General features: G+C 40.0%; 2 protein-coding genes across 2 annotated transcripts; one reads left to right on the top strand and one right to left on the bottom strand.

Moving 5' to 3' along the window:
• Positions 1-516: 516 nt before the first annotated feature.
• On the top strand, positions 517-6,824 carry slc25a37 (solute carrier family 25 member 37). Its single transcript, XM_086030824.1, has 4 exons — positions 517-791; positions 3,993-4,221; positions 4,554-4,610; positions 5,660-6,824. The coding sequence occupies exons 1-4, from the start codon at positions 597-599 to the stop codon at positions 6,184-6,186; spliced, it is 1,008 nt and encodes a 335-aa protein (XP_085886950.1). The 5' UTR covers positions 517-596; the 3' UTR covers positions 6,187-6,824.
• A 6,711-nt stretch (positions 6,825-13,535) lies between these two features.
• Positions 13,536-14,740, bottom strand: nkx3-1 (NK3 homeobox 1). The gene is made up of 2 exons (XM_086030933.1): positions 14,503-14,740; positions 13,536-14,395 (listed from the first exon to the last, which is right to left on the bottom strand). The coding sequence occupies exons 1-2, from the start codon at positions 14,660-14,662 to the stop codon at positions 14,013-14,015; spliced, it is 543 nt and encodes a 180-aa protein (XP_085887059.1). The 5' UTR covers positions 14,663-14,740; the 3' UTR covers positions 13,536-14,012.
• Between the last annotated feature and the right edge of the window lie 2,953 nt (positions 14,741-17,693).

Below are 17,693 nucleotides of genomic sequence, written 5' to 3'. Positions count from 1 at the left end.
TATGTGATAAAATTGTAAAACTCATTCAAAAGTCTCAGTGAGAGTATTAAGATAGAGCTACTTTTCGCCCAGAAAATGCTTCCCCCTCTATCTGGTTTTATTTGATTTTACTGTATATTAATGTACTTTACGCCATTGTGAAATCGTGTTTTTTAATTATTAAAAAGGAATACAGTATTTCTTTTTTAGTGTTGGTTCAGTGCTGTGCATAAAATCAAAGTTGAGTTGAGCAGTTTTTTCATATGAATTAAATTTGTTTATACAAACATTTTTAATAAATCGTGCATGCCGAGAATTCCATGTATTTGTACGGAAATTAAATTATGTATTTCTTTCTTTTCATTTTTAAAAAAAAGTCACAATGATTGTGTGACGGCGGTGATAGCCAAATGCCAGGGAGAAAACTTCTCATTGGCCGCCTCAGTTCAAGAGCCCGCCCTTTGAACAAGTATCCGTAATTCGATTGGTTAAATTTTGACAGCGCTACGCCTATTCAAGGAAACGTCACTTCGGCTCTCCTACTCCGGCGAGTAGTGACGACCGAGGATGTAGTGGCCGTCCACGCTGCCGATAACTCTCTGATAAGCTCGCCACGCATGGAGTTGAGCTCGGAGCGTGGGCTGGCACCGCTGGAAATGTCGCAGACGGCGAGCCAAGGCGGCCAGCCCGCTCCTGGCGACGGTGACTACGAGAGCTTGCCGCCTCATGTCTCGGTGACGACGCACATGACAGCGGGCGCAGTGGCTGGCGTGCTGGAGCACACGGTTATGTACCCTGTGGACTCTGTCAAGGTAACAGACACACACCTACCGCACCGCCGCACCTCCCACTAACCCGACTTACGCCACCAACTTGGCCATTATTCTTCGTCTCAAGTCCTCAGCACCACGGACGTCGTTTCAGTTCTTAGCTAACAATCGTTAGCTTTAAACTATATCCAACCTGCCTGACCACAGTTAGCTTGTGTTGTTTAGCTCATTTCAGGAAGGCAGTTTAGAAAGAACGTTATGCGGCCCTGGATAGCATTGAAACAAAATGCTTATATCTTCATTACAAAAGTCAATCAATAAAAATACACGCTGTAATGGCATATCTCTCTATTTAGCCTCTGTCAGTGTGACTAGAAAGTTTTTTTCTCCATTGACGCTCAGGAAGAGACTTCATTAACAATGTAGTTATTTAAGTTAAGTTTGTATAACTTCATGCTATCAGCTACAGTGGTGCCTTGGCTTATGAGTGTAATGGCATTTTATGCGCAACTCACTCGCATCGCAAATCAACGCTGCTCATTGAAATGCGTAGAAATGACATCAATCAGTTCCAGCAACCTCAAAACCCCACAATTTTTATGTTACAGGTTTCCAAACGAAAAATAGCATTGTATCATGAAATGTAAATCTAAAAGCTTAATGAAATCGATTGCAGGGGAAAAAAGTGTTTTTTATTAAGTGTTATTAAGGTAAAAAATACACACATACATTGTAGTCTTCATCTTGAGTCTTTAAATGGTGTGGCTTCCCTAGATAGTGCCATGTATCTCTCTCTCCCTCTTTCTCTCTCTCTCTTTCTCTCTCTCTCTCTTGTTCTCTCTCTCTCTCGTTCTCTCTCAGGCAGTGAGGGCCTGCCTAACCAGTGAGAGCTCAGCAGATGACGCTTATACTTTGCAGGTTTCTTAGTAGCACCATCACATGCAAGTTTCACATTCTTGGCAGTCGTACTGAGAGCTAATCAACAGCAACAAAGAAAACAAATGATCTGTGATGCGTGAATAGAATGATGCTTATGCTGTGTGAGAAAAGGGCATAAATGGGCCTATTGGGTGTGTTAATAGTAATCCCACTTGAGTTATAGGCAGGACACTCCCTGCTGCAATATGACTGGCTGATGCACCCTGGTAGGGCACACCCTACTGATCCAGGTAGGAAAGGCAGAATCAGGGTCCGGTCTGGCGGGCTTTTGATGAATACCACTAACCTTAACCAACTTGGTTGTTTATAGTTTATACAAATGCGATGCATAGTGGAATGATCATCTAGGTCATGTCCTGTCTGGATGCATCACTCATTCATATTGCATCGGTGTGTCATGCCAAGAACTGCCCAGAAGTAGGATTCAAAACACATTCCGGGTGGATGCCAGGAAGCATAGTTTGTGGACAGAGATAATTTAGTGTTTTTGCATTTTATCAAGAGGCTTCAAGAAAGTCACTTGTCAAGGTGATATCCTCTTTTGCCATCTTGCCAAACTGTCCTGTGTTACTCAAACATCTTTAGTCATTTCCTCTTGAGCTCCATTGGATTTTTTTTTTCTTTCAGGCGCTGTAACATCTTTAGTCATAGACGAGCTTTTGATGTCAATACATGTTAGGTGTGTTTATTTGGAGTCCAGCGGACCTGTCGACTAATGACTTCACCTCCCAAGATATCAGTTGAGGCACAACTAGTGCTAGTGCTTTGCTCCAGTCGTGTGAAGGGTGTGTGCGAGGGGGCTCCTTATCTGCGCTACACACTCTTGAAATCGACCTCACACAGTGAAGGGTGTGTGCACGTCATAGCCCTTGTGTAGTATTGATTAGAACGGTCAGGGTGGAGGTCCTACTACAACTCTTATGTGGTTTACCAATAAATAGTGGAAGATTGAGGCCAAAACTATATTTAATGTACTCTAGCTTAAAGATTCCCGATCAGACAACCTGTATCAGAAAACACTGTAGACAATGGTTTGAGAAGCATTTATGTTTTATGTGTAAAACACAAGTTAACCACCCAAATAAAACATTCAAACAATATAAGGGTCAATAACACTATGAAGAGCCTTTTCCTGTTCTTGTTACAATCAGTCAGTCATCATAAAATGTAGCAGAATAATGAAACTGTAGCCATTATACTGTAAGTGGCCAAACAATATGCGCACATATCAGTAAAATGAAAAAGTATTTATAATGCATTTCCTTTTTCTATTTTTCCCCCCTGTTGCTTGTACATGATTTTGTCATGTCCCACACACTGCTCTGTTCACTACGGTGTGGGTAAAATGTGGTTAAATGATACTCAATTCAAGTTTTTTGGTAGTATTATTTTTAAAGGGATGGGAGAATGTGTATTCTCAACTGTTTCAATGCCAGTGTTGTACTGAAAAGAAAAACAACTACTACCTGGGGGAGTTGTGTAATAGCATGGATGTAGCGCCACCTCCTTTAGTTATGTTTTTCATTTTGGGACTTCTCTGTGTGAAGTATAGATTCTCATTCAGTTCAATATAAAGACTTTGATTCCTGCATCAGAATAATAAAGCGATTCATTGTCCTCATCAGTATACTGTAATGTTGTTTGCACAGCAAAGATTGACACACATCAACATCAGCCAAGATTTGTGTCGCCCCAGGTTCCCACATCTGTATTAAACGGAAATGTAATTGCCGTTTATTGTGAGCCCAAAAGGGAAGGGCCTATCTTCCCCAGCCAGCGCCGGCTCCATTTTCCTGCAAATAAAACCAGGCTTTGTGCTGCGCAGATAACTTGGCATGCTAAACTAAAACAAAGTGTTGCCTCGTCCTCACAAACCAGACCGTCGTGCCGCTGACGAAAGAGCCCTCAGCTCAGCTGTCACAAACACGTGACTACTTTTTTGGCAATAAATCATCCTGAACGTTGGATTTGGCTCACAGAAGGTATCCAAATTCAGCCCTGTTGTGTTAAATAGTCATGTATACCAATGGTCCCCAACCACAAGTCTATTTAGTACTGTGCCACAGTTATCTTTATATGAATTAATTAATTAATTATTTTATTTATTTTTTTTTTAAGTTTGTTTGGAGCAAAGCATATTCCCAATTGTGAATGGATGTTATCACCCGGGCAGTGTTTTTTCCACATTTGGAAAAAGTCTGATACCCATTTACGCCATGACTCATATCCCGATTGTGACACTCGAGAGCAAAATAATAATAATAATAATAATCATAATCAATAAGTGTCTTTTTATGTTTCCAGACAAGGATGCAGAGCTTGCAGCCGGAACCTAATGCCCAGTATAGAGGTGTGTACGAAGCCTTGAGAAGGATCATCCGGACAGAGGGCTTCCTCAGACCGCTCAGGGGCCTCAACATCACCATGCTGGGCGCTGGTCCTGCCCACGCGCTCTACTTCGCCTGCTACGAACGGGTCAAGCACTCCCTCAGCGACACCATCAAAAGTGGAGGCAACAGCCACCTGGCCAACGGTACAAAGCCTCCAATCCAAAATATGTTCATTTTGGCTGCGTGTTGAAGGAGACATATTGTGCTCTTTTTTTGCACAATTTAAAGTACCTGTAGTTTTCAGATGTTTCAATGTCATGTCTTTGGCAAGCTTTCGTCAAAATACCTCGAGGGCATGGACAGCATTTTAACAAGTTGGCAGATAGAAAAAGATTTACTTTGGTTTTTAATTTCACACTTGGTGGGTGTGCAGGCACTCAAGACATAACTATTTGTTGTTTTGTATAAAGTCCATTCAAAAGACAATTGTCTGTAAGATGTCCTTTTATAATCTCTACAAATATTGTCTTCACAGGTGTTGCAGGCAGTGTGGCCACTGTCCTCCATGATGCCGTTATGAACCCTGCTGAAGGTAACAACAACCCAACACGAGTCCTTAAAAATATAAACACAAACTACACTTTGTTTGCTGAAAAGGTTAAACTGCTATGAATTATTAATAGGGTGCAACCGGAAAAATAGCCATATCCAAAATTGGAGGTATTTCATTCATAATAAAATCTAAATTTAATTTTCTTTTGTTAATGTTCTGGTAATGTTTTTTTGGTTGGTTGATTGTTTATTTATTATTATTATTATTTTTTTTTTACTGTTCTCAGGTTCTAGACGACCTAAAACATTTAATAAAACATCACATGTTTTGGTGCAATCGTATACAACACACATAATAATGCTGAGTGTGACGCCAAGGTATTAATTGAACAATGTTGCACCCAGCAGTGGCAAAAGTACTAAAAATTTGAAGACCTCTCAGTGACATGCAGTGTATTTGTACACCACTTCACTCTATAACCCCAACAATAAGTGCTTTTAAATAAATACTTCTCTGACAGTGTCAATCAAAACTGAGCTCCTGATGATGCTGAAATTGATATCCAATGCCTGTTGTCAGCGATAGCGTCTAGTAGCCAGCAGTGCCCCATACAGTATAAGCTAGCAAGAGCCCTTGGACTACCTTTCTAAGCAGTTTGAGAGGCGAAAATGACTCTGTACACTTTTGCTAACAGCCTGACACAGTTGCAGTTCTTACTGCTCAATTTTTTTGAACGAACCAGGCCGGGCAGATGCATCCGATTCACAAGCACTTGGCACAAGTTAAATCATGCAAAACATAGCTGTTATATTGACTTCAAAATTTTAAGAGTGTTAAATTGACTTCTCTGTAACTCAGTAACAGTTTGGCTCTTTCACTAACGCTTCCAATTCTATCACTTCGAACTTCATTTTGAGCTTGTGGTGCCCTCCCAAATGTTCCAGAGTGAAAAAAAACACCCAAACTGTATTAAAAAAAAAAAGCAAAGAAAAAAAACTTTGCCATAACAATATTTAAAAAAAAAAAAGGGAAAAAAAGTTAACATTTGATTGAAGCTTCCTTAATGTGTTTCTGTTATCATGGCTCAGTGGTGAAGCAGAGGATGCAAATGTACAAGTCACCCTATCGTGGACTTTGGGACTGCGTTCGCACCGTGACACGAACGGAGGGCGCGGGCGCCTTCTACCGCAGCTACAGCACGCAGCTGACAATGAACATCCCCTTCCAGGCCGTTCACTTCATCACCTACGAAACCATGCAGGAGTGGCTAAACCCCCACAGACACTACCACCCCGGTACACACATCGTGTCCGGGGCGGCGGCCGGCGCCATCTCGGCCGCGGTCACCACGCCGCTTGACGTGTGCAAGACGCTGCTCAACACGCAGGAGAACGTGGCACTCAGCTCCATGAACATCAGCGGCCATTTGTCAGGAATGGCCAACACTTTCAGGACAGTGTACAAGCTTGGCGGCTTGGCGGCTTTCTTCAAAGGGGTGCAGGCCCGAGTGATATACCAGATGCCATCCACGGCCATTGCTTGGTCGGTGTACGAGTTCTTCAAGTACTTCCTGACCAAGCAGGAGGCGAGGCCCACTTCCAGGAACGGAAAGTGAACGTGGCCGCTCCGAGATGTTTGAGGAAGTAATGGAGCTCTGACACGCCTCCTTGTTCCCGCACTGACGTCTACACGGGTTTTTATTTTTCCCCGATGACGTCACTCTAGGGCAAAAGAATCAAGGACAAATTCACACAGTCATCGCTCAACATTCTTTCCTACACACGAGTGGCCAAGTAAAGAAAGAATGTTGTTTTGAATGATGTTTAAAGTTCTTAGTATTTATTTATTTGCGTGGCTTGTAATTTTAATGGCTGCAGAAGGAAGCAGAACAACGCCGCTTTATTTGCTTTAATTCTGCGTCTATTTATAAGGAAGGAGCGGACACGGAGAAATGAATCTTCACTCCAACTTGCAAGTGCCTCTTTTGCTCTTTTACAGAGCAAGTCTGTCTCCATATTTTTAGCCGAACCCAAGAAAATGTTAGTTTATGTACTTGAACATTTTTACCATTAAGGATGCATATTTTACTATATTTTGTTGATCGTCTATGTGGGAAATTAATTTTTAAAGCGGAAGCCAACCCCCAAAAATGTTTTGCAATATGTTCTATGCGCCTTCACGGCTTTCTAATTAATATTGTGTTTGTGGAATATGAGTTAAGCAGCAAAATCCATCAGTTTTTAGCCACCTCAGTGGGCGGCTGTTTTGTCACATTCTGTCGACTGAAAATGACATCACAACTGCTCAGGGCTGTCTTAACGACCAATCACGGCTCACCTGTTTTCTGAAGTTGAGCTATGATTAGTCGTTAACAGAGCCCTGAGCAACTGCGATGTCATTTTCAGCTGACAGCAAGTGGCAAAGTAGCCGCCCACCGAGATATACAAAAATGGGTGGATTTTACTGCTTAACTCATATTCCACAAACACAATATTAATTGGAATGTTTCGACTAGTGGGGCTGTATTGAACGTATTCTTATAAAACATTATAAAATACCTTTTTTTAGTTGCCTTCCTCTTTAAGACATCCATAGGTACCATTGTATTTGAAAGAAATTTACAAATACAAAATAATCTCTCCCAATGTTTTGAACTCCTGTTTCCATGCAAGCAGCATCATATCGAGCAGAGAATGCCGTTGCGTGCGTATTTATTTCTCATAGCTGACGTCATGCTGTACTTTCGAAAGCAAACTTGTCTGACTAGTCTGACACAATCAACGGCGCTTCTTCTCGTTGCTGCCAAGTACTGTGCTACATTTGGCCTCTTTTTTTTTTTTTTTTTTTTTTTTTAACATAAAGGACAGGCAGCATGATGGTGCACTAGGGGTTGTTAACACATTTGCTTCACAGTTTTGAGGTTTGGGGTTCCAGCTTCCTCCCACATTCCAAAAGCATGCGTTTTAGGTTAACTAAAGACGCTTAAATTGTCACTTGGTGAGAATGATTGTCAACTTGTATCCTGTCTGTGATTGGCTGCGACCATTGATTGCTATTTTCCGTAGCTGTTAGTTCTTGAAGTGTCTGTCAGCATAAAGGTGTGTACGCTGTGTGCACGATACGCTCAAGTATAATCGACACGGGGCAGCTATTGGAGGTGTGAACTCTGACTTGAACTGAGGAGTTGTCAGTCTGACACTTGTACATAAATGTTGCAGATTGTATGTCACATATGAAATATGCATTATACGCTGTTTTTTAAGACATTCCCCTATCTGAAGAGACAAAAGTCACATTGAAGTGTTTATTTTGGTCAACGTTGTACTACCCACCAAAGACGTATGGTATCGAATGGCATTTTTCTATGCATTTGCTTTTTCACCATTCCCACTCCATTAGTCCTCCTCAGCTACGTTCAGGGGCTTATTTTCTTATTTTTTTGTTTACAGCCACATTGTGGTGACTACTGTGTCTCTCTTCCTGCCTCAGAATTGTTTCAAATATGGAAGTTGGCTAATTTTTATTTTTTTGCACTCATTTACTACTCTACCCACCCAGGCAGTGGCAGTTGAAGAGGACCGTTTTGTGATTGTAGGTTTTCAATTTTATGGTGTGTTCAATAATGGCATTTTTAAAAAAATCATTCAATCTGTTTATATACACTATACAAGCCATAGTTTTGCTCGCAAAATTTCCCATGAGCAAATGGGAAATCTTTTTATGAGCTTTATATATGCATTTTCGTCATCTGTTTCATGAGGTAATCACGTCATTAATCCAAGTGAAGAAAGATGCTCACCATGTCTTTGTAGGTCACTAAACTATTAATGTGCTTATGTGAGTGTTTTTAATTGTAAATATGTTACACTTTTCCCACAAATGACAGAAATGGCATTCAGAATGTCAGATCATGCATATATGAAATCATTGTGACAATGCTGCTACAGCATGTAACACTGGAGATGAATTAAATGAGTGACGTATGATGAGATTGGTGTCTGCTTTGTTATTGTTTTGTTTGAAGCATGAAAACCCCAGCCACAATTTAATTACAGGTTTGTTTACCAAGAAGAATTTTTTTTTTTTTTACATTCCCAGCTTTCACCAAGGCCCCAATTTGTGTCAATCCGTTGTGGCGCCAGCAGGGGGCACAATTGGACGGCATTGTGATTCTAAACGTGCTCACTAATTTAAAGATGAGAAAGTAAAGTCACACGACCTTTCACTTTTTCGAGACCTGAAACACACCTACCATTTGACTTAGACCACATAAAATGAGACAATCTAAAGACCAGGACCACTTGGATTGCATCAGTTGGGCAACATGACCAAGACACTTTTGAGACTATTGCCATTTAGGAATAGAACCCGGTTTAAATCTGGTCCTGGTTACCAGTGGCTAGCATGAGACCCATATTATTATGACCTTATACATTAGCAAGACATCCATTTTACCCATGTTGGACTGCCTTTAAACCTGAAGGGCACAACCTGGACTACTTGACCATGGAGTACATGCATTAGACCTGTTGCACTTTCCAGAGACCCGAATCACCCTTGAACAAGCTTCAAAATTGATCCACGGGACCTGGGACTTGTTTGAAATTTGTACAAGAAAGTTACTACCATTAGACTAGGATCACTTGCATTAGACTGTGTTGTCATGATACCATATAATAACTATTAGCTAACTATGATACAATAACAACACAAACATCTCTCACTCTCTCTCTCTCTCTCTCTCTCTCTCTCTCTCTCTCTCTCTCTCTCTCGTTATATATACAAAATGTGTGTGTATGTACTCAACAAAATATAAACGAAACACTTTTGTCTTCCTTCCATTTTTTTTAGATGAATTTAACACATACACATACACAATATCAGCATTTCTCTCAAATATTGTTCACAAACTAGTCTAAATCTGTGATAGTGAGAACTTCTTTGGTGAGATAATCCATCCCACCTCACAGGTGTGCCATATCAATATGCTGATCAGACACCATGATTAGTGCACAGGTGTGCCTTAGACTGCCCACAATAAAAAGTACCTCTGAAAGATGCAGTTTTGTTGACGCAAACGCTAACGGAATCCCATTTCCATCCATCCATTATCTGTGTATGTATACATATGTATGTGTATACATGTATATATATGTATATCCACATACATATACATCCATACTCTTCTGCCTTTTACAGGAATAAACAAATAAACAGCTTGGAGTCTCTTTTTTTGGAGAACCGCTCGCTATATGCAGAACTGAACTTCAAAATTTGAGTTGCACGACGTGGAACTCGGTGGTGACTTTAGGCCTGGATCCCTTTACATGGAGCTAGAATGAGACCTGTAGAAGTTGCATGAGACCCAAATCGCATGTCCTGGAACTTTTACAAATGAACCAAATGACCCACCTAGTACTACATTCAAACCTTGAACCAGCCTAACACTGGTTGGACTTGCTTGAAACTTTGGATCGCATAATCTTGAGCAAGCATCAAAATTGAGTCACATGACCTACAAATAATTATTGACCTCAAATGACCTGCGACTACTTGTCAGATCACATAACCTGGCCCTAGTTCAAAACATGGACCAAATAACCAAGATCTTGAAACCCGTACCACGCAACCACAGACAAGTGTGAGACTTTCCACGTAACCTAGGTCAAACTTGAAACTTGGACCATATTGTCCTTTTAATGACCCCAGTGTGCTCACAATAATTCCGCTAGCGGTTCTTCCTGTGCTGGCTGTCATTTATTGGACTGTTTACATGAAGGCAGATACTTGCTGATACGCTCCGATGGGACAAAAACAAGTAGGATCTGATGTTCTTATCGGGACGCAGACAGTGGCCAGCTTTATTCGGAGCCGGCATGTCCCAGCACACGTACACAGGTGGTGCAGAAGAGTTGTCCCTGATTTGTCCGTGATCATATTGTTTATCCGAGGCCTACAATGGACGCTCATGTCTTCTCTCCTTGTCGGCTTCATCTGCAGTCCATTTGCTTGACTACTTTACATCTTTATACCTAAGATAAGAGCTGGAAAATTACAACAACCTCTTCTCTCAATGCATGCTCGTCTTAACACACAAACATCCGCACATTGATAGCTACTGGATGTGCCGGGTTCAAAAGTATGTCCATTGCCTCTTTGCATGGTAACATGGGGGATCCAGTTACATTATCCAAGGAAGTTTATGATAGTGGATGAAAAGATGAAGGCTGGTTGAAAACCTCTTATCGGAACCACCAAATTTGTCAGAGAGTCACGGCACATTGCAGCACTGACAAAGGCTTCCTTTGTGGTCAGGTTTGGTTTTCTCTCCATCCCTTGATGAAGATATGCTGCGTCTTCAAAGGCACATTTAACCCCGCTGAGGCACTCGTACGCGGAAAGACAAAATTTCAACCTTTGAAAATTGAAGACCGTTATAAATAAAACTTTGGAATAAATGATGTTTTTATATTCGCGAGGTAGTTTGTAGGAGAGTGCAAAAATAAAATAAAAATATCCACACAGTGGATACTTGTTGTTTGTGTGGGAGTGCCGCACAGACAGTGGTTTGGGTAGGATTTAGATGGCAGGGGACTTTTGAAGAAAAATATATCTGGATCCACTGTATATCATTAGCAGGAAATAAAGTTTTGCCCATATCGCACAGCTTTACCTCTTAGTATTATGTTGTCTACATGTGTTGCTGCACTGTTTGTCGTTGCTAACTGTGAGCCCATGTGCCTATGGGGTTTCTCATTAAATGTTAGCATTATGATAGTTGAGGCTGTGTGGTGTTAAATAATAATGTGTAATTGTCTTTGTTTTATGTTTAGTTTGGCAGTAACCTTCAGCTGAGAGTGGCAATAAACAGCATGAACTCTTTTTTTATTTTTATTTTTTAAGAGAATCGTCAAAAATGTGATGCCTCTGCTATGTAATAGTAAGCGGTACACTGTTTCCTTACCTGATAAGGGGTACCCAGTACCATTAACTACACTTTCAAGCCTAAATAAACAACAAGTCATTTCTTGGTGTTCCTAATGGGAAGTCCTTAATCTAAATGCACACATACTAATGCCTCAGTGCTTTTCATCAGTTACCTCAAAATCCAGTTGATCCAGGCACTGCAGGAAGAGATTCTAAGGTTCAGATTATAGCGGATTTGGCGCTCAATGTACCGTGTCTCTTTGAGTCGCAAGAAAGTGCGGTGTTTTTCAACGGCGACTGCAATAAAAAAAATGTCACCTCTTTCTATATCAGATTTTTAACCCTAGTTGTTTGACGTGATACAGTTCAAATTGTCTAGAAATAGTGATTACCAAAGTGTGGTACCAGTATCACTAGTAGTTAGCAAAATCCCACCCGTAGTACATTTCCATTTGTATTCAACTTTTTACTACAACACACTTGCAACTGTTTGTTTTAAAACTTTTATTTAGGTCACATTTTTATTTGAGTTGACTAAATTAATTGCAATACATTTGAACTGAATCATCGTTTAAGTACTTTTTGCCCTCAAATTTTGAACATCTTCACAATTTCTTTGCGACATGAAAAACTGTCTCTACTGATTCTGAAATCATTATTGATTCTGGAGGCCCTGGGCAGATTACATTCACATGCAAAATCTAATTGGACAAAAAGTCAAAAAATAAATGCTCTGATACTCAAGACAATAAATTGGGAATAATTTCATATAATTTCATGGAGCACATTTTAGAATCGAGGTTATCATTGTACGTCTTCCGATAGTATTTAGTCCAATGTACCACGTTCCTGTGCGGGCATTACAATGACAAATTCCTTTATCGTATTCGACATGTCCACAAGCGGCCCGCCCGCTGAGAGCCACTGCTAGATTACTGTCACATTCTCATGGCCGTCAAAACAGACGCTATCTGTCCTCTTCATGTCTAATTACCTGTTTACGCTGAGGGCCGCGCCGATGATAAGAAGTCGACATATGGATGTCTCCAAAGTCAAGTTGCTCTCTTTTCCCCTTCTACCGCTTGACCCGCCGCTCACCGACTGGTTGGTCCACTTAGAAGGGTCGCACGGAAGAGACGAGCCACTTGACAGGTTCTCCGCTTCATGCCACGTTGACATCTTGCGATGCTCACGCGCAGAGATAAGAAGAAGCTCTTTAAGATGTTTGTCAGTTGCGTTGTTGTTGACATGGTATGTTCTTGTGTGTGGCACTCGTTCTCCTATCAAGCCGGCGATGACTACCCGTGTGAACTCGCTACTCGGATTGAACTTTCCCGACTGGTGCAGCCAATCGTGACGCAGTCCTACCGCCTGACCCTGCACACTCACTGTACTTATCTCCAAGTCATCGCATTAGTGCTTCTTGTCATTCCTGTGCGCTCAGTTGCCCTATCAAGCACATCTCTAGCCAACCACAACATTAGATTCAATACAAAAACGGTGCTAAAGGCCACTTTGACATGCTTTGATTGATTGAATTTAGTTTGTGGCGTCGTGTGTTGCAAGTTTTGGTTGGAACTTTCGGAGTGAGTTTGGTCAGAACTTTTACCTACGCTTGCAGAATTCTGAGTTAAATTAGATTTTTATTTGGTATATTTTTGTTGGAAATCACTCAAGGAAGTGACAAAATTATGTACACCGTTGCTTTATTATTATTATTTTTTTACTTAAAGACAGAAAGTTCAATATTGGAAATAATTCAATAAATGCAGTTGATTAGAATGCTCCGTATTTTTGAAACTTAGAGCTGCTACTTGGGTACTGAATGCTCAACGCAAAGGGCAGTTATATACACACTTCTGAAATAACAAATGTGATCAAATTAATTAATTAATTACTGTCATAATAACTACATTGTTATTAATATTAACCAGATTGACCTTGGTAAAGACAATGACGATATTAATGATTTCCTACAATAATAACCAATTATCGATAATGGATGGATTATTGAATAAAACGAGGGACAGATAAATATCAAAATGCAACACTTTATTTCTATAAATCACTGAAAGTGTTTACATTTTCAAATGTAAATTAAAATCAAATTTTAACTTCTACAGCATTCTGAGGAAATCAGAATGCCCCATAATTAGTGAGCTATTTTAAAAACAGGCCCGTGGGCTACTCATTTGGCACTTGGGGGCTACTTGGTGCTCAAAGAGCCTTTAGAGTAGTGAAATATAATAATAAAAATGAAAAAATCCAGAGCTATGAGTTATTTTCATAATGTAAGCAATTAGCAAACCATTGAATACATCCATTAATAACTGTTGACACCACTTAGTATGGTATAGTATATAAACATATTTTAAAAAATGTGTTAGGTCAGAGACGAGATCATTATACAAACAGTTTTTCTTCAAAGTAGAAACAAATGCAGACTATTATTGGTAAGAGCAATCAAAAGGCACATTGGCATAGTCAACAAGCATTTTATTTGATGCTTGATTTTCACCACAACGCAGGCCTCCAGGGCCCGCCGTAGTCCCACAAGTAGGGTCTGTACTGATACGCCCGACAGAAAGAACTGAAGAACACCACCGGGTCCAGTCCGTCCGCTTTGTACGTGTCCCTGAGGAACTCCGAGGCCTGCTGCTTCCTCTTGGTTTTGTACCTGCGGTTCTGAAACCAGATCTTCACCTGGGTCTCGGTCAGTCTTAACACGCCGGCCAGGTGGGCTCTCTCGGGGGCCGACAGGTACTTCTGGTGGTTGAACTTCTTCTCCAGCTCAAGCACTTGGAGGTGCGTGAACGCCGCTCGGGAACGTTTGGGTTTTTCCGTGGATGCGAAGCCGCCCGGCTCAGACGTGCTGGGACAGGATGTGTCCAGAGATGCTGTGAATAAGGAGATAGGATCAGTCTTTCAAGTCAATAAGTCAGAAGGAAACACCAGCCTGAGCCAAATAATTCAGCAATGAATTCCACTCAGCTGTTGAGCTCACCTGTGTGCTCCGCCAATGTTGACTCTGACAACTTTTTGGCTTCTTCTTCCCATTCTTCTCTTTCCTGGGTGCAGCATTTCCCAACAAAGTCCACGTTGTCTTTCAGGGAGAGGATGTCCTCGATGAGGAAAGACGTCCGAGGTTTGACCGGATCAGACATGTTCCCATCCACAGGTCCGATAGCGAGAGAGGCCTCTCAGTGTCAGAGGGTGCTCAAATGCTGTGTTCTCTTCACACGTACGCACACACACACACGCGTGCACACACAGTAGCTTTTTATACAAGCATGGGGGCGGGTTTGTCAAGGAGGTGTGTACTCACGCAGTAACTTTCGCTGCAGTTGGTTGGCACAATAATGAAAAAAATGTTTTAGTAAATGGATTCTTTTTAAATTATTTGAAAAATATTTAATGCATAAGATAATGAATAAGATAAAAATACATTCATATATTTAAAATGACTTCATATGTCAAAATAAAAAATACAAGAAAGTATTTCTTATTTAGTTTTCAAAATACGTGGTGCTAATAATAATAACAATAATGATAATAAATCTATAAAGTATGAAAATGAAGAGAAGCAATATGCAGAAAATCCGTTTTGTTAAAGTTTCAGAAAAAAATGTTTCTAAAGATACCAATGTAGAATTAAAACAATGCACCAATGAATTAATTTTTCAAAAATAGTGGCAGTAACAAGATCAAAATACATATATTTTTTTAATTGATAAAGTACTGTTTAAAACATATAAAAAAAACGGACAAACAAATCACTTTTCAAAACTAAGAAAAAAAAATAAATGAATACATTTTTAAATATATTTTTATTTGGTAACAGATTTCAAAATACATAAAGATAACTATAGCAACAATAGTTTTATTTAGTTTTAGAATGAAAATATTTCAAATTCATGTAAAATGCAAAAAGTAAAACTATAGGTATATATATATATATATATATATATATATGGAGTGAATTCTGCATTTTGAAGGTTTCACGGTTTGTTAATGAGCGTCCACAATACTCTTTTAAGCAGCTATGACTTCAAATATTTTCAAGTCACCAGTATCCAAAGCCAGCTCATCGGTTATTTGAGGTGTCAAATTGTCATGTGTTTTGTGTATATGCAGCAAATAAACGAGTTTCAAAGAACACTAATTAGGAATCCTACATATATTTTTTGTTTGTACTCCCTCATTGTTCTCCATGCAGCCCTAAGCTGAGTGTCTGCGACTTCCAGGAGGTAAGATGACCTGTCCTGGGGGGGAAGCACGGGTCAGAGTGGGTGGTCGTACCTACTTGACTGCGCTAATGACTTCGGCACATTTTGACCGGCTCCTGAATGGATGTGTTCATTGTTTGCTTGTTGTTGTGGCCCAAGAATGATACATTAACGAGCGGGATCCGTGCTCCTCTGGGACTTATGTTTCATTTGGAAGGGACATTTTGGGGTGATCTACAGGACATTGTGGCCAAATGAAGAGGGAGAGATTGTACTGTAGGCTACCTTGATTGCATGTGAAAGTTGGAAGCAAAGTCTACGAGAGAGAGGTGAACAGTGGATTAAAACGTTGACACAACCCGGTTCAAAAGCCAGGTTTTTGTCATAGACAAAAATGGGAACTCTAATCTACAGTAAATCTTTTCAAGACTCTTTTCAACGTTAATGACCTCCGAACTTGTGCAAATCAATTGATTTTAAAAAAAATCTATAATTTCAGGCGAGGGAAGTAAAAGTCAACAACTGAAATAATGTGGTAGCATAAGTGAGCACATCCTCCTTATAACTTGGATGTGGCTGTGTTCAGAAATCACATTCAAACACAACTAAACTGTACTGAGGCAGAGATTTTTTTTTGGCATACCACTAGAGGGAGCTCATTATGGCTGTTTCACAATACAGTACTGGCATGCTGCCCCAGCTTCCTGCTCAATCCTTTGAATTGTATTATCATGTCAATTCTACACCTGCTTGCATTTAGGCAATGTTTGTCATGTTTGTTATTCCTATGACGATTTCATCTTACCTACGTTGGACCAGCCATGACACCATTCATGATATTGTAGCCCTTGTTTTGCATTACTATATCCAGTGCTTTTACAAAACTTGCTGAAATGAGCAATATCCTTACTGATTATTGTTGTTGTGTGGGATGGGATTTTCCATGTACAATTTGCTTGGAAATGGTTTGTATGGTTTGTACTGTAGCTGGGCACAAATAGGGACTAGCTTCTTGTATTTTGCCTTGTTTTACAACAACCACAACTACTTATATTACCACTGCTGCCGCTACTACTACTACTACTACTACTACTACTACTACTACTACTACTACTACTACTACTACTACTATTACTACGACAGTCCATTTACCATTTACTACTACTACTACTACTACTACTACTACTACTACTACTACTACTACTACTACTACTACTACTTTCTTCTTCTGTATCGACTGAATGTCCTGTGGTACAATGCTGCCTCTCACAGGTCAGTCTTGGTACTACAACAGACGTCGCGTTTGAAGCAGGAGACTCAATATTAGTCAATAGTGACATACAGTACTGATGTGTATGAAGTACACCACACACTGCAAGAGCATTGACATTCTGATTCTTTCCTCGTCATGTGTGGCGTCGCTCCCGTTTTAAAAAATCTGTTAAGATGTTTAGAATCGCTGTGTCGTATGTGTTCAGTACCTGGCTTTATTTGCTTCCTCTGCAAGGTCAGTAATAACCGTTAGGGGTGGGCGGAATGATCCAAATATCGATATTATCGATACTAAGCAAGTACTTTGATCGGATCGATACTATTGTCCTGGTACTTCGCTCCTTTTTTTTTTGGCCGGTTTTTACATTGTATTGTTTATACTATTTGCACTTTCTGACTTTATTTTCAAAATATTGTGCAATGGAATGTATTACAGTTGTCATGTTGACATTGTTTGTATTTTTGTTACATTGCTGCTTTTTTGGGTTTGACTCTCTTGACTTTTGTTCTGAAACAGTTGTAGTAGAAGTATTTTATTCTTTTATACTGTTAAAATTTGCATTGTAGTCATTTAATAAAAAATAAAACATTTTTATTGCTGAAATCTTTGTGCTGTGTTTATCATAACTATAATAAACTAACTCAAGGGGGATCATGCCATTTCCAAGCAAAATATATCAGTATCGTATCGGTATCG

Source organism: Filicampus tigris, chromosome 5, assembly GCF_054856515.1.
Source record: "Filicampus tigris isolate MCC_2025a chromosome 5, RoL_Ftig_1.0, whole genome shotgun sequence".
Lineage (NCBI taxonomy): Eukaryota > Metazoa > Chordata > Actinopteri > Syngnathiformes > Syngnathidae > Filicampus > Filicampus tigris.
This window is presented reverse-complemented; position numbering and strand designations above follow the sequence as displayed.

Coding starts and splice junctions, on each gene's coding strand:
- slc25a37 (XM_086030824.1), top strand. CDS start 597: ATGGAGTTGAGCTCGGAGCGTGGGCTGGCACCGCTGGAAATGTCGCAG. Junction 4,222..4,553: donor CAACAGCCACCTGGCCAACG/GTACAAAGCCTC, acceptor TTGTCTTCACAG/GTGTTGCAGGCAGTGTGGCC. Junction 4,611..5,659: donor CGTTATGAACCCTGCTGAAG/GTAACAACAACC, acceptor ATCATGGCTCAG/TGGTGAAGCAGAGGATGCAA.
- nkx3-1 (XM_086030933.1), bottom strand. CDS start 14,662: ATGTCTGATCCGGTCAAACCTCGGACGTCTTTCCTCATCGAGGACATC. Junction 14,396..14,502: donor AACATTGGCGGAGCACACAG/GTGAGCTCAACA, acceptor CCTTATTCACAG/CATCTCTGGACACATCCTGT.